The sequence below is a fragment of the Rhinoderma darwinii genome, chromosome 3, assembly GCF_050947455.1.
Source record: "Rhinoderma darwinii isolate aRhiDar2 chromosome 3, aRhiDar2.hap1, whole genome shotgun sequence".
Classification (NCBI taxonomy): domain Eukaryota; kingdom Metazoa; phylum Chordata; class Amphibia; order Anura; family Rhinodermatidae; genus Rhinoderma; species Rhinoderma darwinii.
In genome coordinates, this window is record NC_134689.1 from 335,338,692 (window position 1) to 335,356,173 (window position 17,482).

The window sequence follows — 17,482 nt, forward strand, 5'->3', positions numbered from 1 at the left end:
TGTAGATTTTCGTAGCGCCATTTAATGTACTGGGGAAACAGGAAAAAATAATTGTGGGGTAGAAGATGAAAAAGAGAAAGCTAATATAGGTCATAACTTCGTCCAATGATCGTTTTTCTAAATAAAAAACACTGCTGTGATCTACATTACAGCGCCAATCACATCATGTACAAGATAGGGCACTTATAATGTGGTGACAGAGCCTCTTTAGGGGGTTAAACGAGGGGGGCCGAGCTCGTTACTGTGAAGAGTCGTCTGTAACATACAGCCGACACCCGCATTGTATGAAGTGGGCTCACTCACCGGATAACTACAGTGTGATTGGTTTAAAAAATAAAATTAAAAAAATTTGCAAAGTTATGAGCATTTTTCTAAAGATGTAAACGAGCCTTTACAAGTGGGAGGCAACAGCAGTGATTCTCCTGAGGTGGCGCTACATCACAGCCCCTGTCCTATCAGCATGAAGCTGCTTCTCACACAGTGCGAGTCTAGATTCACGTCAAACAGCCATATCACAGTTCTAACTGTGACAAAACCAGAGATATTGCCAGTTGAATACACGGTCGGGCATGGAAGCTGTATACTATATGATCACACTGTGTTGCTGGGCAGGGAAGGGGGAGGAGCTGCATGCTGATTGGACAGCAACATGCAGAAAACATTACACTACCCAGAGTAAAAAGAAAGTCACCTCCTATTTGGCTATTAGAAGCACATTAGCATATTTAGAAAAGTGCTCAAAACTTTGCAAATAAATATTTTTAAAACAAGTTACACTGTAGTTATCAGCATCATAGCGCCTATTAGATTAGTTAAGAGATAGGGAGGCAATTGATAGACTGGTTATTTAAAGGGACTTTGTCATCAGTGGCAAGAAACTTGACTTTTTCAATGGTTTTTGTTTGATAACTTGCTGCAGTGCGATATCAGAGGCTAGATAAACTTGGCTACATCCGTATATGACTAAAATAAGGTACTTAGAAGAGTCTAGGTGTACCGGCCGCAGCTTCATCTGAGCACGTGCAGGATATTGGACTCCTCTGGTAATTAATATTTAGCGCATACGGTTTAGAATTTTGTCTAAAAACAAGTTCTAATAAACAGACAGTTTTGAGGAGAAGATGGTTAGGATGCTAAAACCCAGCAGTATAACATGCTAGTAGTCTAGTGCTCTATAATCTAGTGACAGGTTCCCTTTAAAGAGGCTTTCCAAAAATTGGAAAACACCCTGAAGCTCCACAAAGGAAATATAATTTGTCATATTACCGTTAACATCCTACTCTTTCCAATACTGCAAGCCTCAGTAGATCCCCATCAATCAAGTGTTATAATCTTGACTCAATCACACTTGGCCACACTGACGTCACATTTTTTTAAGTGACAGATCGCTCCTGGCCACTGTATCCACTATATTATAGGACTTTTCCCCAGAGACCACCACCAGTAAGAACAGCAGGCACCTTGTCACAAGGATGAATTTATTAAATTAGTCGTCTTATAAAACAAACATTGCAGTCTCATTGTTAATATAACAATTCTCCCATGGAAGGACCTGCTTGCAAAAGCATCATCCGTTAAGTGAGCAGAATTTGAGAAAGGGTCAGACCCTGCACCTCTGAGTGAGAGTCAAAAAGCATCTAATCAACCTTGAAACCACGGCAAAATTCGACCACTAAATAAATATCAAGCCACCCAAAAAAAACAAACCCAAAAAAAAAAAAAAGTTAAAAAGACCAATCGATTTGTGTGATCTCTCAGCTAGGGCATCGCACGTGGTAAGCAGATTCACAATAGTAGCTTAAGTCTCTCTCCGAGGACCAATAAGTGACCCCAGAATCAGAGGCATCAGTGGCTCCTGCATGTTCATGGTAGCAGAGTTCAAGATCATTCCATGTGGTTTTAAGTCTCTATTTTAAACATATGAAAAAAGCACTGAGCTGCGGCAAGGGTGAGTCTCAGCACAAGCCAGAGCTTCGTACAAGGCTCAGTAACTGCCAAGTAAAACCCTAATGGTGACAGCGGAAAATCAATGCCATATATGCAAAGATTCAATGAGGAGAGAGGATGCTTATTAGGAGACCAGCACGGCATAAAAAAGGCATTTCCTCTTATATGGGCAGAATAGCGGGTGGGAAGCACGGAGCACTCTGTTTGTAACATGGCACAAGCGTACATGTATGCCACAAGCAGAGTGCAAGAGATCACAGGCCAGGAAATATAGTGCATGAGCAAGTATGCAGGGTGTAAGGTGGGTTTATTAACCCTGTTGTATCCAGAGTCACCTATCCTGACTTTTAGGCTGGGTGACGGGTGTAAATTCTTTGACTGTAGTATTTGGCAGAGTCCTGATAAGGGGAGAGGACACTCACATTCAGAGTCGTGAGCAATGAACGAGGGTCACATAAAATCCTCAAACTCTCGTCCATATCCCTCATCTACACCCCCGTAATCAGCTAGATCATTCTTCATGTTGGCCTTCAGACCTCCCCCAGGAACCACTCCTTTCTTCTTCTTCTTGGCTTTATTTTGCTAAACAGGAGAAATAAAAAATTTGAGAGTTTATTCTATCATGTATATTACTATATACCCACAGATGACATTCAGTACTAGTAGGACACAGACATGTTGGGGGTAAAGGTTTTATAGATGCTCCAGGTTCTGATACATTTTACCCTGCCATTCTCGAACAAGTCTTGCATCAAATCAGCAGACATGGCCACTAAGCCAACCCTTGACTAACAGCTCTGTATGGTTGCAGTGCACAATCTCAGCCATTTAGGTGCCACCCCAATTCAAGGATTTAAAAAAAAATATATATATATATATTTATCCGAGGTGGAGTGACTATTAAAATGACATGAACCAATAGTCAAATCTAAACTTTTTCTTTAATGGCAAGTAGAAAACGACCTCCCCAAGAAACAAGACCGCAGTACAGCAGTGACTTCAGATCACCGTCATCTATATCTGACCAAATCCTCTGGCTGTGGTAAACATGCTATGGTGTTAAGCTAGAGAGACGGCATGCAGCTCCAGACCAGCGTCTCCCAAAGTAGATTCAAGGGAATAGCAGGCAACTGCCAATGGGGGTCTCATTTGTTTAAGACGACAAAGATAGGTAATGTCTTAGAGAAAAAAAAAAAAGTTTGTGAATGTATGGGTGCCCTCGATGCCACGTTACTGCGAACATAGTATACGGATATCCTAAAACTCAGTCTCACCTTCTCTTGCTTCAGTTTTTCACTGCAGAGAACTGTTAAGGAATTTGAGATCTTCCTTAGGTCATCAAGCTCCACTAGAAGACAAGAGCAAAGGAACCTCCCAAGTCAATGATCCACTTATCCCATTCACACACGGAGATATGCAGAAGTAACATGTTTGCAGCAATTTTACAGTGTTCGTGTGTGTTGAGAAATGCAACAAAATCCCATAGCAGCCTCAGCAACGAAATGTCAAGTGTTCTGTGACCATCCCGAGCTTTTATCTTTTCAGAAGAATCTGCGGGATATTTTTTACCACAATTCTTGTAAAAATATTCAAAGTTCAATCTTAGGCCATGAGACATTCACAGAGTCAGAAGGCAGGTATGTACAATGCCAAAACACTTACTTTTAGTGTTTTAAAAAAAAATATAATTTCATTGGAAAAACTACTTTCCTTTGATTTTCATTGTGGAACGCATCACATGTAAACAAAGCTTTAAAGTTTGATTTAGCTGCAGGAGAGTTGAGTGATCTGCATGGATCTGATTATATAGTGGTTATATTATATAGGAGGGTGCAGTCACATGCGGCAGATTTTGTTGAAGTTTTCTGCAACTGAAAATCAATTCCATTCATCTGAATAAAACTTGCAGAAATGCATGCACCTACTGCAGAGACTACGTTTAGATGAATGCAACTAATTTTCAATCACAAAATCTGTTGCGTGTGACTGCACCCTAATACTGGCCACCCACAACCCAGCGCTTTTGTAAACGTATAAAATTCTTGTTTTCAATATTGATCCACTTTGCTTGCCATTTGTGATCAGAAGGAACATTTCTCCTTTCCTTTTTTAAGGCAGATTGGTTCATGCCTTATAGGTTTGCTTTTACCTTACTCTAGATAAATAGGGGTAAAACAAAGTTCTAATGTTTACCCATATATCCCTTCCGGTTTCTCACGTTCCTTAATTGAACTAGATGGACATAGGTCTTTATCCAACCAAACTATGTAAATAGGTTTCCTGCTTATTTGAACAAGTACTTAAAGGGGTTTTCCACTTTCTGACTAAGGATTACCTATCCACCGGATAGGTCATCAGTATATGATCAGTGCGTGTCCGACACCCGGACCCTGCACCGATCCGCCACACTGGCTGCCTCCATGCACCTGATGTTTGGAACGGTATGCAGTAAATGGAGCCGGAAGCAGGTGGCGCCCACCACTGCATAGCGGCAGAACTGCTCCTATTCACTTGAATAGGAGCAGAGCTGCGGTACTGCAGCTCAGCCGCTATTCTTTGACCGGTGCCATCTGCAGTTGCGAATCGGTGCGGGGTCCGGGTATCAGACACGCACCGATCATATACTGATCACCTATCCAGTGGATAGGTGATCCGTTGTCAGAACGAAGAAGACCCCTTTAAAAAGAGTGCTGTCCAGTTTCAGCAAATTAATGTTCTGTCTTCTTGAATACTTAAGTTACACAATTTTCCAATATACGCTCTGTATTAATTCTTCATAGTTTGAGATCTGATTGTTACTCCGTATTAACAATCATTTACTTCCAGTGGATACAATTCTGTCCTGGTCATGTGATGTACACGGCTCGTTACAGTTACATGTATCAGAACTGTGTCTTCTAACAATCCGTGTACACCTGTGTCCATCACATGACCAAGGACAGAATGTTACTCTGGAAGTAAACGATAAATGTTCCTACTGGATAACCGCAAGCAGAGATCCTGAAAACCGTGTAGAATTAAAGAAAGAACATTGGAAAATTGTAAAAAAAATTACATTTTTTTTTAAAGAGGTTCTGTCACCACATTGTAAGTTTTCCTATCTTGTACATGATGTGATCGGCGCTGTAATGTAGATTACAGCTGTGTTTTTATTTAGAAAAACTATTTTTGACGGAGTTATGACCTATTTTAGCTTTATGCTAATGAGTTTCTTTAATGGACAACTGGGCGTGTTTTACTTTTTGGCCAAGTGGGCGTTGTGGAGAGAAGTGTATGACGCTGACCAATCTGTAACCAATCAGCGTCATACACTTCTCTCCATTCATTTACACAGCTATGTGCAGCCACATACACACACACTAACGTTACTGCAGTGTCCTGACAGTAAATATACATTACCTCCAGCTAGGACGTGATGTCTATTCAGAATCCTGACAACTTCAGTAGCATTTGTGAGAGACTACAGCACAGCAAAGAGAGATCTCGCTGTGAATGACCGCTTACAGCGTAATCTCGCGAGACTACGCCTGCTATGCTGTAAATCAGAGAAGTGGTCAGTATATTCATTGTCCAGACACTGCAGTAACGCTACAGTGTGTTTATGTGGCTGCAGATAGTGATATAGCTATAATCGCTATGTGCTGTGTAAATGAATGGAGAGAAGTGTATGACGCTGATTGGTCACTGATTGGTCAGCGTCATACACTTCTCTCCACAACGCCCACTTGGCCAAAAAGTAAAACACGCCCAGTTGTTCATTAAGAAACTCATTAGCATAAAGCTAAAATCGGTCATAACTCCGTAAAAAATGATCCTTTTTCTAAATAAAAAACACTGCTGTAATCTACATTACTGCGCCGATCACATCATGTACAAGATAGGCCACTTGTAACGTGGTGACAGAGCCTCTTTAAATTATACAAAAAACAACAAACAAAAACATGGATTTGCTGAAACCGGAAAACCCCTTTAATGGCCTTTTGGCTGCATATTCGAAATAAAAAAAGCAATGGAGGTCTTCTACAGCGTAATTGAAAACAAACTACTTTCATTACTCACATGAGATACAGATTTCTCGCATAAGTGTTTCTAGGAAGCTAGGGTAATGAAGTGATTTCTCATATTGTGTGATCTTCTCCTTCAGCAGCTTGCCAAATTCTGTGAAGTCCTCTCGTGACGATGGATTCATGGCATCAATTCCAGTAACACTGACTACACCTGTGAGAAAGGAAAATGGTTTAATAGAAACTAGAACCATGAGCAAAGCAACACATTGTACTGAACAAGCCACTGGCATCAACATAATTAAAAGGAATGGTTAACACCTACATATTCTGTAAAGAGTCAAGACAACCCTTACCAAAAGCTTCTTTAGCTAACTCTAGGTCTGCATCTTCTTGTAACTGTATCAGCCGAAGTTTCTCTGCCAATTGATCCTCTGGGGACAAAACTACAGGTTCTTCAGGCTCCTCTAACTGAAAAAAAAAACAAAAAAAAAAACACACATGACAATTGGAGAAAGCTCAATATGTAGTCAAGGGTCATGGACAAGGTAGTCCTACATGAAAGGGTGCACCATTACGTACCTTCTTTTTCACTTCCTCCTGTTTCTTTTTAGAAAGTTTCTCTTTTTCTTTTATTTTTTCCAGTAATTTTTTCTTTTCAGGGATTTTCTGTTCTACTGGGGAGATAAAGAAAGCAAATTCCTAGTTAGTCACTTCAAGCATTCTAAAGTTGATATAAAATCACTCAGCTAACTCGATTTAAGTCACCAACATCTAGAAAGGTCAGTATCGAAAGTAGACAATTGCTAGCAGCCAGCTTAAAAAAAACAAAACATCAAAATTCATAGAAGTGACATGGTTATTAGTCCTGCTGCATTACTCTTAGGTCTCATGCACACTGCTGTAGTCATGTGTACGGCCGTGATTTTCCGGTCGGCCGTGGAGTGTCATCCGCGGGCTGCCCGCAAATCGCGGGCCGTGCACACGGCCGAGTGCATTAATCTCTATGAGACTGGACCGCAGAACACGGCTGTAATAAGACAAGCCCATTCTTTCTGCGGTCCAGGCTCCTGGGCCATGCACAGACCGTGTGCATGGCCCCATAGAAATTAATGGGGCCACAATTCTCCCGTGGATTTTCGGGGGAATTGTGGCCGCAAAAGCACGTTCGTGTGAATGGGGCCTCAGTTGTGTCACCAAGACACAGAAGACATGACCCGGCATGATTCTCAAGGCTTCTGTGTGTTCACATAGGTATTGAGCTTACTAATATATTAGCAGATCCAGAATGGTTCGGAAAACTCAGCTGGAAGATTTACCGTGGCAGAAATATCAGCTTTGAATAGCATTACATACGATGGAACTAAATAAGACTGATAATACAATCGATATACTTCACTCCACAAAGCGCCAAATTGATCAGAATGGAGTATGTGGCATGATAAATTTGGCACAACTAGCTAGGTATGTTAGAGACATTTCTCTTCCTTACGCCACCTCATGCCTACCATACAATTAAACCAATATACCTGTTGAGGTAGGCGGAAAATGTGTCAAAAACAATTATGGTACATTTGGCTTAGTAAATCTTCCCCATTATTTTCCTTCCTGAGGCCTCATGCACACGGCCGTACCCGTAACCACGGCCCGCAATTCCGGGCATGGTCGGCCACTGCCCGCATTTTTGGCCCGTGCTCCCATACAAAGTATGGGAGCACAGCCAGTAAAATCCAAAAGATAGGACACTTCTACAGCCCGGACAGCCTCCCGTAAATAGACGGGAAGGCGTCCGTGGACAATAGAAGTAAATGGGTCCGTCATTGTGGAAGTTTTTTTTACGGTAGTGTGCATGGGGCCCGAGCCTGTAATAACTGCGGATCACAAATCTGCGATTGCCCTTTAAATACATAATCTTTGCAGTACTCCAAATGCCTACCGACACACCTACACGGCTCGGATTTTAGTTCTTACCCGTTTTCTGAGGTTCTTGTTTATTTTCCGCTTCCTCCTCATCATCCCAGTTATCCTAAATGAAAAGCTACTTATTATAAATCTGTTGACAAGACATGAACGGATGAAGAGCGTACATAATATATTATAACAACTTTCTACTCGCAATACTCTCAACCACAGTTTGGTTATCAAACACATTTTAAAGTGACATTTAGGAGTTTCAATAGATAAATGTTTTTTTTTTATCCTCTTAAGGCTATGTTCACACGGAGTATTTTGGGGGAGGAATATCTGCCTCAAAATTCCGTTTGGAACTTTGAGGCAGATTTTCCTCTCCATGCACGCCGATTTTCGCGCCGTTTTTCGCCCGCGGCCATTGAGAGCCGCGGGCATAAAACAGCGCGAAATACGCTTTCTCTGCCTCCCATTGAAGTCAATGGGAGGTCAGAGGCGGAAGCGCACGAAGATAGGGCATGTCACTTCTTTTTCCCACGAGGCAGTTTTACTGCTCGCGGGAAAAAGACGCTGACGCCTCCCATTGAAATCAATGGGAGGCGTTCTCGGGCCGTTTTTGCCGAGTTTTGCGACACAGTTTCTGCGTCAAAAAACTCGGCAAAATACCCCGTGTGAACATAGCCTAAGGGTGCAGCTTTTTTCCCCCCATACCTGAATTACCACATTATGAGAGCCAAAACTTTATATTTTTTCTTTGACGTATCTGTAGGAGGACTTTTTTACATGGCATGTTGTGTTTCCCCAAATGCCTTTGAGGTACATATAACAACCTGTATTACAAACTATTAAGACTGCCATTGTTACATCGACAGGAAACCTATTAAAGGGAATGTGTTGCCAGCAAAACATGTTTTGTTTTTTTTAGTTAAACAATTAGTGTGTGGGTGATTAAACATTGTTCTAATTTTTTTTATTTTTTTTCACTTGTCAGGAAATATTATAAATTGGATTAAATTTATAATATTTCCCAGCACTGGTCACTAGATGGAGCAATCCCCAAAATTGCAGCATTGCATGTGGTAAAGCAGCCACATTGCTTTATGCTGCAAAATTGGGAAAAAATCCCTCGCTCTAGTGAGCTCTCAGAATCCCCCCCTCCTTTATCCTGGCTAGTGCCGGGAGAAACGAGGGGTTTGAACGGTCTAACCTCCTACACTGTGTGTTGCCATTTTTTGAGCTAACACCGTGTAGAAGGTTTACATACACTAGTAAACACACACTGAAACACGAACATACATAGAAATCACTTACCTGCTCCAGTCGCCGCCGCTCCCTCCGGTCCGTCCGCTCCGTCTGCTGCTCCATGTGCACAAGTGCGGAAGCCGCGACCGGAAGTAGTAATCTTACTGTCCGGCCGCGACTTCCGGTCCACAGGAAAATGGCTCCGGACGGCGCGCATTTCAAATTGGACTGTGTGGGAGCGGCGCATGCGCCGTTCCCACACACACGGCGTACACCATAGTGGATGGAACGGGCCCCGTTCGCATTCCCTATGGGACTGGAGCTGCCGTATTCCATGTCTGTATGTGTCGTTAATCGACACACATAGAAACGGAAAAAAAAATGGCAGCCCCCATAGGGAAGAAAAAGTGTAAAAATAGAAAAAAGTAACACACAAATAAAATATAAAAGTTTTTAATAAAACCCTAACATAAAACGGATATAAAAAAATAATAATTTGGTGACACTGTTCCTTTAAGCCCTACCATGGACACCCATTGGAGCCACACTGCATTGAGGATGTGTTGATGGGATAATAGAGGGAGTACCATGTAGGCGCAACATCTAAGGAGTTAAAGTGATTATCCCACACAGAGAATTCATCACCTATCCACAGTACAGGTGATAAATGTGATCGATCAGGGCCCCTCTGATCACTAGAACGGGTGTCCTGAGCTCCTAGTTCCTCCTCACTACGTTTGTGAGTAGAATACCTTATCCATCAGCACTATAGACATTGAATGGAGAGGCAGGTCGCATGTGTGTGACAACTGCTCCATTTAAACTTCTTACTGTGCTCATCCCAGTGGTGGGACCCCTAGCGATCCTGTGGATATGTGATAAATGTTTTTTTTTGTGGGACAAGCCCTTTAAGCACCAATGCCTAGATCAGACCTTTGCAGCACACTGCAGAAAAAAGGTCATGGGGGGTCCCTAGGGGAAAAAAGAACCTAAATTCATTAAAATAGAGATGGGACTTCACATTTGTGAAAAATGTATCTTCTGACGAGTTACAGAAAGTGTGAGAAGATCGTATCAGTAGATGTCCAGGCACAGAGGCCCCATCCATGACTAGAACAAAGAGTGCTGCACCCGTCAGTGATGTGCCCCTTTCATCTTTTTTGGCTTCACTTGGAATGGACATTCTTGAGTAAAGACAAAAGCAGGTGACAGGAGTCAGCACTTTCTTCTAGCTCACAAGTAAAAACTAGAACATGTCAAAAGATCCATTTTATGGCCAATTGTACAATACAGTAATAGGGTTTAACAACTGGTTGTTGTACGACCAGATGTTTTTGCTTGAAAATCTTTACATTAAAAAAACAAACATCCTAAGACGTTCTGTAATAGTGAAGCCAGATGTCCTACATGCAATATACATATGCCAGAATCTTTTTATTTGGGGATTAATGCAAGTAAGAAATACATTAAATAATCATGGCAAATTTCTGTGCACAAAGCAAGTGCAAACTTCAACTTAAAGAGGCTCCGTCACCACATTATAAATGCACTCTTGTACATGATGTGATCGGCGCTGTAATATTGATCACAGCAGTGGTTTTTTATTTAGATAAACTATCAATTTTGATGGAGTTATGACCTATTTTAGATTTATGCTAATGAGTTTCTTAATGGACAACTGGGCGTGTTTTTACTTTTTGACCAAGTGGGCGTTGTACAGAGGAGTGTATGACGCTGACCAATCAGCGTCATATACTTGTCCCCATTCATTTACTCAGCACATGGCACATCATGACCTAAGCAAGATCACTGTCACATACACCCACATTAAATTTACTGAAGTGTCCTGACAGTAAATAGACCTCACCTCCAGCCAGGACGCGATGTCTATTCACAATCCCGACACTTCACTAATGCTTGTGTATGACTTACAGCATAGCAAGCGTAATCTCACTGTAACCGGTCATATACAGCGTGATCTCACAAGATTACGCTTGCTGTGCTGTAAATCCCACACAAACGTTACCGAAGTGTCGGGATTGTGAATAGACATCGCGTCCTGGCTGAAAGCGGTCTATTAACTCTCAAGACACTTCAGTAACGTTAATGTGTCTGCACATCATGATCTAGCAAGATCACTATGTGCAGAGTAAATGAATGGAGAGAAGTGTATGACGCTGATTGGTCATCGTCATACACTCCTCTGTACAATGCCCACTCGGTCAAAAGCTAAAAAACGCCCAGTTGGGCATTAAGAAAGCCATTAGCATAAATCTAAAATAAGGTCATAACTCCATCAAAATTGATCGTTTTTCTAAATGGAAAAAAAAAACACTGCTGTAATCTACATTACAGCACCGATCACATTATGTAGAAGATAGGCCACTTATAATGTGGTGACAGAGCCTCTTTAAAGCAAATCTTCCTTCCAGCTGCATAACCCAGCGACAGGCTGACTGATAAACTGCAGAGAGAAAGGCTTACATCCAAGATAACCAAGGAACACCACAGATAAGAGGCATGTGGCTAAAGACCCTTTTAACCAGGCAAATGAACGATTGTTCGTACTAGTGCCTGTTCCCGATCCTTGCCCTGCGTAAATAAAGCAGAGATCAACCGATGAACGACAAAACGCTCGTTCATCGGCTGATCACATCTTTTATGCACCCACAAAAAACGTAAATGTATTAACGATCATTCGTCCCAATACTAACGGACATCGTTCTGTTTGAATGGAGCAAACAAGCGCCGGTTGAAATGCTTTTTGTATTGTCGATCGGCGCTAGTTTAAGGTGGTATTGACGGATGAATAACTACCCATGTAAAAACACCTAATGGAATGCCCCTAGATTAAACCATTTGTGGGTTTCAATAGAATATAATTTTTGGGGGTAATTTGAGTTACTCATTATGGAGTTGGCAGCAATAATTCATTAATCCTGCTGTTTGCCAAGCAGCTGCCTGAAGAGGTTTGGATCATTGGTTAGCAAGGCTAATGTGGAAATATGCATGACCACTAATAGTCAACTGAAGTAGTGGTGTTTTAACCCGTTGTGATGGTGGTGGGAATTAGTTGCCGCTACCCTGCTCTGGAACAGCGTTAAGTATTAACAAACAAGACCTCTAAAGGCTCTTTGACACTGGTTGATAATCAGCCGATGTAGCGAGCACCGATCAACGAGACATCGTTGATCGGCGATCGCTTGCTCCGGTCACACGGAGCTACGGACGGGGACGAGCGGTCATAATCCCAATCGCTCGTCCTCATACATTATTATCACGTCGGCAGCACATCTCCCTGTTTACACAGGGAGATGTGCTGCCAACAACAATGAAGTTTCACTTTTTTTTTTTTTTAAATGTTACGACCAGCAGACGATCTAACGTTTGCTCGTTCATCTGCTGATCACTGCCCTGTTTACAGAGGGCAATTATCGGCAACGAGCGTTCTATGAACACTTGTCTGCCCGATAATCACCCCTTGTAAACCTCCCTTAAGAGGACTTAATAGGGGAAATTTATGGAGTCTTCTGGTGTAGAAAAGTTGCAATTTGCCCAGAAACTAGATTTTTGTGCAAATTGTCCCTTTAACATTACCTCCACCACATTTAGGTGGGGCTTAGCAGGAGCGAGCATGGCAAGGGCAGCCCCATAAATTTACTAGGATTTGCTACAAATTATAGCACAAATCTACAGCTCAGCCATGGATTTGCCTAACTTATTGAGACGAGCGGTTCAGTGCTCTTATAAGGCATTATAAGTATGTGTATTTTAACTTCTCCACACCTTAACTTCCTCGTCTTCATCTTCTCCTTCCCAGCGATCCTTTACCGCTAATGGACCACCTGCTAGAACAGGTTCTTCGGTTTCAAAGTCTTCTACCTCTGTGGATATTAGGAAAAGCCTATTAAAAGGAGAAAGCCTTAAACAGAAGACCGCTTAGCAAAATCAAGGGCCATGAAGATTGAGTCTGGGATGAAGACCTGAGTGACCCAGTGTAGGAGATCTCAGACCCCAGCTTGTATTACACTAGTACATGAACCCAGGTGTAATAAGTGAACAGTGCTCCATACAGTAGATCACAACAGACTGCTGAGACCCAGACAATGACAAGTGCTTTATCTTTGTGTGCGGTGTCCTCCAGCAAAACTGAATTCACCAATTTGGCAGGGAAAGTATTAACGATTTCTGCAATGACTTTTGCATGTCTCAAGAAACTATTTCAGCTCAATGACAAATATTGAAAAGTATTTGTCTTGGAAGAAAGTGATCACATGACTTCAGTGTAAATGCCACAATATAAAGGCCCGCTTCCATTTAACAGTTGTCATTTATCAATTTGTCTCAGACTGCAACAATTATTGTGTAAATACATGAGAAGTTTATTGATCAAAATTGATCGCGTATACATAAATTATTATTAGCCGTGTCCGTAAATATCAGTGATGGTGTAAAAACGTACTATGTGCAAATTCAGCTTTATTAACTTATCGGTAAGGCCGGGTTCACAGTTTTCTGCAGGCGGAAAATCTGCCTCAAAATTCCATTTGGAAGTTTGAGTCAGATTTTCCTCTGCCTGCACGCCAATTTTCACCCACGGCCATTGAGCGCCACAGGCATAAAACGCCGGGAAATACGCTTTCTCTGCCTCCCATTGATGTCAATGGGAGGTCAGAGGCGTAATCACGCGAAGATAGGGCATGTCCCCTTCTTTCTCCCGTGAGCCGGTTTTACCGCTCGCGGGAGAAAACCGCCTCCCATTGAAATCAATGGGAGGCATTTTCAGACAGTTTTTGCGGCACGATTTCCGCGTCAAAAAAACTGTGTGAACATACCCTAAAAGGGTTGCCTCATCAGGAAAACCCCCATTCCATATACAGGTGGGTCCTCCGCTCTATAAGCCAGAGTAGGAAACCACAATCAGCAGCTCTAGCGGACCCGCCGGCATGTAATACTATATTTCTCCTGCAGTGGCCACTGCAGAGGAAATGTTGATCACAACTTCAGGCTAAGTCAGCTGTTTCAGGAGCCAGCTGTCATTTTGAAGGGTCTGACTGTGATAAGACAACCCCTTTAAGTGTTGAGAGCGCAATCAGGCTAGAAGGCCTTTGGTCCAAGCTACGTATACGTTTTGGTAACACAAACAAGACTACTTACATTACTACCTGAACGTTACATGGCCACTCCACACAATAAACCTTCTGCTGACAATGCGGCAGATCACTGTCTAACCACAGCATCTGCACTACACCATGGACTGACCACAGCATGTACAGCAAACACTGTAAAACTGCATACATACACAATATACAGTATATACCGTGAAACCTCTGAGACGACAACCTAAAATTGCATAGCAAAATGGTCTTTTAGAGGGGTGGGTCTCATTGAGAAGACATCCAGTATACATATCATATGATGGAAATGAAAACCAGGTCTAGATAAAGAGGTTGTCTTTGAGGTCTTCATATATACTTATTTTACCTCTCATACTGAGCCCCCAGCGCTGTCCACCCACCTGAATGAAGATAACACATGAGACAGAGATCAAAGTATTGAGGAGCCTTCACAGGTGTCAATGACTCCTATAGAGAAGCGCTCTGCTTAACGCAGCTATAATTGATAAAACCGGCCACAGACTTAAATAGGTTTTACGATTCAGCTGACAGCAGAGAAGGCTCCCTCCACATCACGTTAAAGGGGTTGTCCGGCTTCAACAAATTAATTTACATTTAAGGTTTTCCATTAAACGTTCTGTATTAATTCCTCACGGTTTTCAAGATCTCGGCTTGTTGTTATTAAGTAGGAACATTCACTGTACTTCCACTGGATACAATTCTGTCCATGATCATGTGATGGACACAGGTGCAGGGATCGCTAGAAGACACGGCTCTGATGGACACAGATGCTGGGATCATTAGTGTGTGTATCACATGATCAGTAGAATGGAAAAATTGTATAACTTTTAGTTATACAACAAAAGAACATTTAAAAAAACTGGACAACCCCTTTAAATGACTCCAAAAGTATACCTCAGAAAGAAGGCTGCGACATTTTCCCACTGTATATGCATTGGGTTAAGTCGTCCGAAGAGGCGCTGACTCCCTTGCAAAGCGCCTGGAGATACTTACCAAGGGGAAGCTCCATTTATATGAGTGACATCAGGAGCTTCCCATGGACCAAACTGCTTCCTGCGGCCCTGTGTAGGAAGCTCCAGTGATGTAACTGTCCATATGGAGTTACGCAACATATACCTGTGACAGAGGCCGCACAGGAGCATCCGTCACCCATAGGATCCAATGTTGAAGACCGAATAGCGCACAGTATACGTTTTTTTGTGGATACCTCAGGACGAGATAGTCTACAACCCTACTCCACCCAAAAATAAAGACAGACTAATGGAGCCCCATGGACATTTATTGTAAACGTCTGTAGCGTTCCGATCAACGTTGGGCAGAAATGTGATCTGAAGAGGGGCCAAGCACCCCTAGTGAAGAGCTGATATCACCATGGGGAGCTGCAGGGTAAATGTCTTATGTGGCACCCAAATACCACGTACCAGATGGCCAACTATGGAGTACACAAGTCTTCCAGCGCAGTAGCTATTTCTAGCAGCTGTCCACTCTGGCTGGCCAATATTAAGGGGTACGGAGGGATAAGGAGAGATAAGGAGAATGCCCTACTCTATCATTTCCAAATACAATAATAGGGCATATGAGAAGGGTTAGTCCAGAACGAACAGAGCAGTATACAGTCCGGACTGTATGGCGACGTCTATGGCCACCTATGACGTCTGACACCGAATGTTAAAATCAGTCAGTATTAAAAATTGGCATCTAATTAGAGTGAGATAGCAAGTATTACACCCCTAGGACAGTCCGCGATCATTGCCTTTTATAGAAATTACACTCTTTGCCGGACCATCAGATGTCATCAAAAATGCCAGTGAGCTCACGACTACGTCAAAAACGAATTATCATCCAACACCAGACCGCAGATCAGGGCAATGATGGCGACTAATTACCCCCCCCCCCCATGTGTAGATTAGGCCTTACAGGGCGGAACACCACATAGTGCATATACAGCTGTATAGAAGGGAGATGTATTCATCATCAGTGTATAACACCAAGGGAGAGTATAGGCCACGACAGAAACTACTAGAAGGACCGGGCAGCACTGTGAAGAGATGACAGGACTGTATTGACCGGTCACCCCAGTACCAGAGCGAGCCATGTCACGGTGACCCGGGAGGGCGTGGCTCTGGCTATATAGGGCATAACCACTCTCTATGAAGAGATAAGGGAACATATGGATGAGTGCCGGGCCCTCATGTGCAGAGAGCGTCCATTAGAGGCCCTGAGGGGGAACGTAGTACAGCCGGGGAAAGTTGTTCCGGCGAGTGGGAGTGTACAGAAATATCACGGATAGACAGCGTGCGCCGTGCTCTCACCCCAGCTGTCGGCCTCCGCCATGTCTTCCCGCTGCCGCTCCGACTCTCACTGACTCACCGCGCAGCGCACTCAGGACTAGTGGGCCCCTCGCCGGAAGTGCGTCACTGCACCCAATGGCACGGCCGGCGCCATCTTACTACTCCCAAGTCGTCTATATGTTTTTACATGAACATCTACGAGTGAAGTTGCTTTGGCCCAACAGATGCTGGCCCGGTGTCAAGAGCACTTCCTGTGCAAAACAGCATTGGGGGAGGGAACAACGCAGCCGGCAGTGTGGCACTGTGGTCCGCCATCTTGGTGGTAACACGTGAGAGTCACGTGTTATTTCTGGGCTGCGCTTGTGATAAATGCAGCTCTTGTAATTTCTACCTCCTTAGACACGTGTGGCGAAGACAAGCCGGGCTTATGTGTAATAATGTAGTTAGTTTAGACTAAAAGTTCTGTATATTGCAATGTTGTATTATAGACTTCAATGCTTCAAAGAAATGCACTGTGTTGCCTCCAATGTTTACACTGCTGAACAGCTGAGTGTAGGTGGGACCACTGAGTGGTTAACAGGCCTGCTGAGAAAGTATAGTTTATATTATACCATAGTCCAGTACTGGGAGATTACTGTACACAAGTATTAAAAATTGTGAAGATCGTCAGAAAGTGGTGCAAAAAGTAAAATGTCAGCGGCAATCTTCATATATTTCCCTGACTGTGTTTTTACTTTTCTACTAGTTTTTATAGAAAAACGCATAAAAGCCCTTTAATTGAGCACTGCAGTAGTAATCGTACATTGTATAGAAGTATTGAGAGCTGTATAGTGGATATTATCACGGCTTTATATCGGGATACTGAGCGGTGTATGACCGCATGTCTTCTCCACAGAGCTGCAGGTATGAGGCACTTGCCTGAAAGCTTTACCCGCAGCCACCACCTAAGAGG

General features: G+C 42.9%; 1 protein-coding gene across 2 annotated transcripts; it reads right to left on the reverse strand.

Moving 5' to 3' along the window:
• Positions 1-1,461: 1,461 nt before the first annotated feature.
• EIF3J (eukaryotic translation initiation factor 3 subunit J) lies at positions 1,462-16,806 on the reverse strand. Of its 2 annotated transcripts, none has more exons than XM_075858379.1 (8): positions 16,552-16,806; positions 12,888-12,985; positions 7,923-7,977; positions 6,534-6,625; positions 6,308-6,422; positions 6,007-6,165; positions 3,222-3,295; positions 1,462-2,529 (listed from the first exon to the last, which is right to left on the reverse strand). In XM_075858379.1, exons 1-8 carry the CDS (start codon positions 16,571-16,573, stop codon positions 2,398-2,400), a joined length of 747 nt encoding a protein of 248 aa, XP_075714494.1. In that variant the 5' UTR covers positions 16,574-16,806; the 3' UTR covers positions 1,462-2,397. The 2 variants fall into 2 exon arrangements, with proteins under 2 accessions (XP_075714494.1, XP_075714493.1); XM_075858378.1 differs by having other exon boundaries at positions 6,534-6,628; positions 16,552-16,802.
• Between the last annotated feature and the right edge of the window lie 676 nt (positions 16,807-17,482).